The 2,393-nt window shown below is 57.7% G+C and overlaps 1 protein-coding gene across 1 annotated transcript in view; it reads right to left on the bottom strand.

Moving 5' to 3' along the window:
* The window catches only part of KY (kyphoscoliosis peptidase), a 47,038-nt gene that overhangs the window by 34,709 nt on the left and 9,936 nt on the right, over positions 1–2,393 (bottom strand). Inside the window, exon 5 of the mRNA XM_010858307.1 lies at positions 1,329–1,391. Coding sequence (XP_010856609.1) covers positions 1,329–1,391 — 63 coding nt within the window. The remainder of the gene's footprint in view (positions 1–1,328; positions 1,392–2,393) is intronic.

Below are 2,393 nucleotides of genomic sequence, written 5' to 3'. Positions count from 1 at the left end.
GCTTGCTGCTAGTCCATTTCAGAGAAGTGGGGGCCCAGGATTGTCTCTGTAGTGCTCAGAGGGGTAACAGGTTGAGGTGGGCCCACTGAGTGACCTTGGGTTTGTCCTGGAGCCATTGTCCCAGGAATCCTGCCCTAAATGGATGCTGACCTAGCCTGCAAGAAGAACTAGCCACTTCCTGCTGGAACTTGAGCTGGCAGGCCTTTCTTCACTGTCTGCCAGCATCTATCCTTGGGGATGCTGAGGTAGCTGGTGTTACAGAGCAATTCCCCGAGGACCTCTGAGTCCTCCAGGGTTTCCTCCTCACCGCCTTCTGGACACAGCCTTACGAGTTAGAACATGAGCACTGAGGGCACCGGCAGTGACGTCTTAGGTCCAAGTCTATGAGAGCTCTCAGGCCCCAGGCCCTTCAATCCAGAGCAGAAAGCCACGGCTGCAGGGAGGGGAGGTGAGTGAGTGGGGGAGTGGACGTTGGGTGGGGCTCTAACCTGGCTTCTCCTCCAGTTGTAGCTGTGAGCCACCCTGCCTCCACCCTGAGGTGCTCTCAGATCTAGTCTCCTGCAGAGTTAGCAGCGGACGCCCTCACCTGCCCTCCCCTCTGGGAGGATCCGTCCAGCAAAGTGAGGATTCCTAAGGAAGGGCCCTCTGAATCCCCACTGCTGAGTTAAACTTGTCCCAGGGTGGAGGGCCCTGTCCGGGAGGGCTCCATCTCTGGGGGAGAGGCCAGGGAACCGCCGTGACTCGGAAGGAGGGAGGCCTGGCGGGGGGAGCCGGGTCCCAGGGTGGCTGTAGAAGCAGTGCTGTGAGAGGAGCGACAGCTGAGGTCTTGATGGTGGTTGGGGTGGTGGGGGGCAGGGATGGTGCTGGGAACAGAGTACTCCAGCTCTGACTCTTGCTGGCCTTGCAATCTTGGACAGAAGACCACCTTTCTAAGCCTTGGTTTACTCATCTGTAAAATGAGGACAGTAAGAGTACCGATCAAATATGACTGTTGTGAGGCATAACCCACGTGAGAATGACCATGTACGTGGCCTGGCAGGGTGCCTGACGTGAGGTTAGCACTCAGCGAAAGTGATGACAACCAGGGTGATGATGATGACAGCAGCGGATTCTGTGGCCCAAGGACTTCATTGCTCTATCCCAGGACACGGCCAGCCTCTCACTGTTTACCATGGGATGTGGGGAGGGAAGGTTGCTCCAGCATCCCCGGGGCAGAGAGGGCCCTGCTCTCCACAGTCTGTGCTCTGACCCCACTCTCTCTGGCCAGGACAGCAGATCTGGGCACACAGGAGCTGGGGGAGAGGGGACAGGTAGTGGCGGAACCTTACCTTGGTTGTCGTAGGAAGTGATGACCTGGGTCTGCTGGGCATGCTGCTTTTCCACCAGGTTTCCTGTTCAGGGAAGACAAGAGGGGCATGCAGTGACCATGGGGCCCAGAGTAGGATGGAATTTTCCCTGGGCAGAGCAGAGAGTTGCCAGGCTGGGTATCAACACGTGTGAATCAGTAGAATCTTATATCTGAACACAGAGGCAAGCGCCTAGGAGCCCGTGTACACAGCCTCTCACTCCCAGCGGGGGCCAGCAGAGGTTAGTTTCTCTTCTAAAAGCTGGGCACGTCTCCCATGGGCTAAGTGACCACCGCTCCTGACTTTGGTGCAGCCAGGCCAGTTTCCATAGCACAGTGTGAGGCCTCCCTGATCTCCACACCTTTCTACGGAGCAGCCTGGAAGGCTCTTACCTCAATCATGGGCCCGTGGCTTTGACTAACTTTGGTTAACGTTTTGCCAAAGACCCCATGGCCAGGTGAGAGCCCGGGCTTGAACCCAAGTCTCCTGAGTCCGAGCTCAGCCTCCTGCCTCTCTCTGAGAGGAATGGAGGGTACCCTGCTCCTACTATAGCCTCAGAGTTGGGGTGCTTGCAGTTTGGTTCAGGTTCACCAACATTTGCAGGGCACCTGCCATGCATTAGTGATATTCGTGTCCCTGGGACACAGAGCCATGCTCAGAGCCTAGTGGAGTCAGGCTGCTATGGAGACATGCCCAGCTCCTGCCATAGACCATGGCAGGGTGCCCCCTGCCCCTCCTGTGGGAAGCGCCGCCTCCCCTCCATCTCTGCCGCACATGTATGGCAGCTGTGGTGGTCTGGTCTTGCCCTTGAACCTCTGCTTCAGAGGGGCAGGGATGAGGCTAGGGAAGGGCCACTACCACCCCGGCCTGCCATCTTCTCCCCTGGCCTCCTGCTGAGCTGCAAAAAGGCTGTTGGGCCTGTCCCTGGAAGTGACCACTGGCACAGGTGCAAGTGTGCCTCGGGAGCACTGGCGCGATTTGGCTCTGTTCATATGTCATCGCTTGTATACATAACCAGAGCTGCCACTCAGCATTTCCACGCCTTGG

This window comes from Bison bison, unplaced genomic scaffold, assembly GCF_000754665.1.
Source record: "Bison bison bison isolate TAMUID 2011002044 unplaced genomic scaffold, Bison_UMD1.0 scf7180017864384, whole genome shotgun sequence".
In the NCBI taxonomy this organism is placed as follows: domain Eukaryota; kingdom Metazoa; phylum Chordata; class Mammalia; order Artiodactyla; family Bovidae; genus Bison; species Bison bison.
The sequence above is the reverse complement of the archived record's forward strand: the minus strand, read 5'-3'. Positions and strand labels throughout refer to the sequence as shown.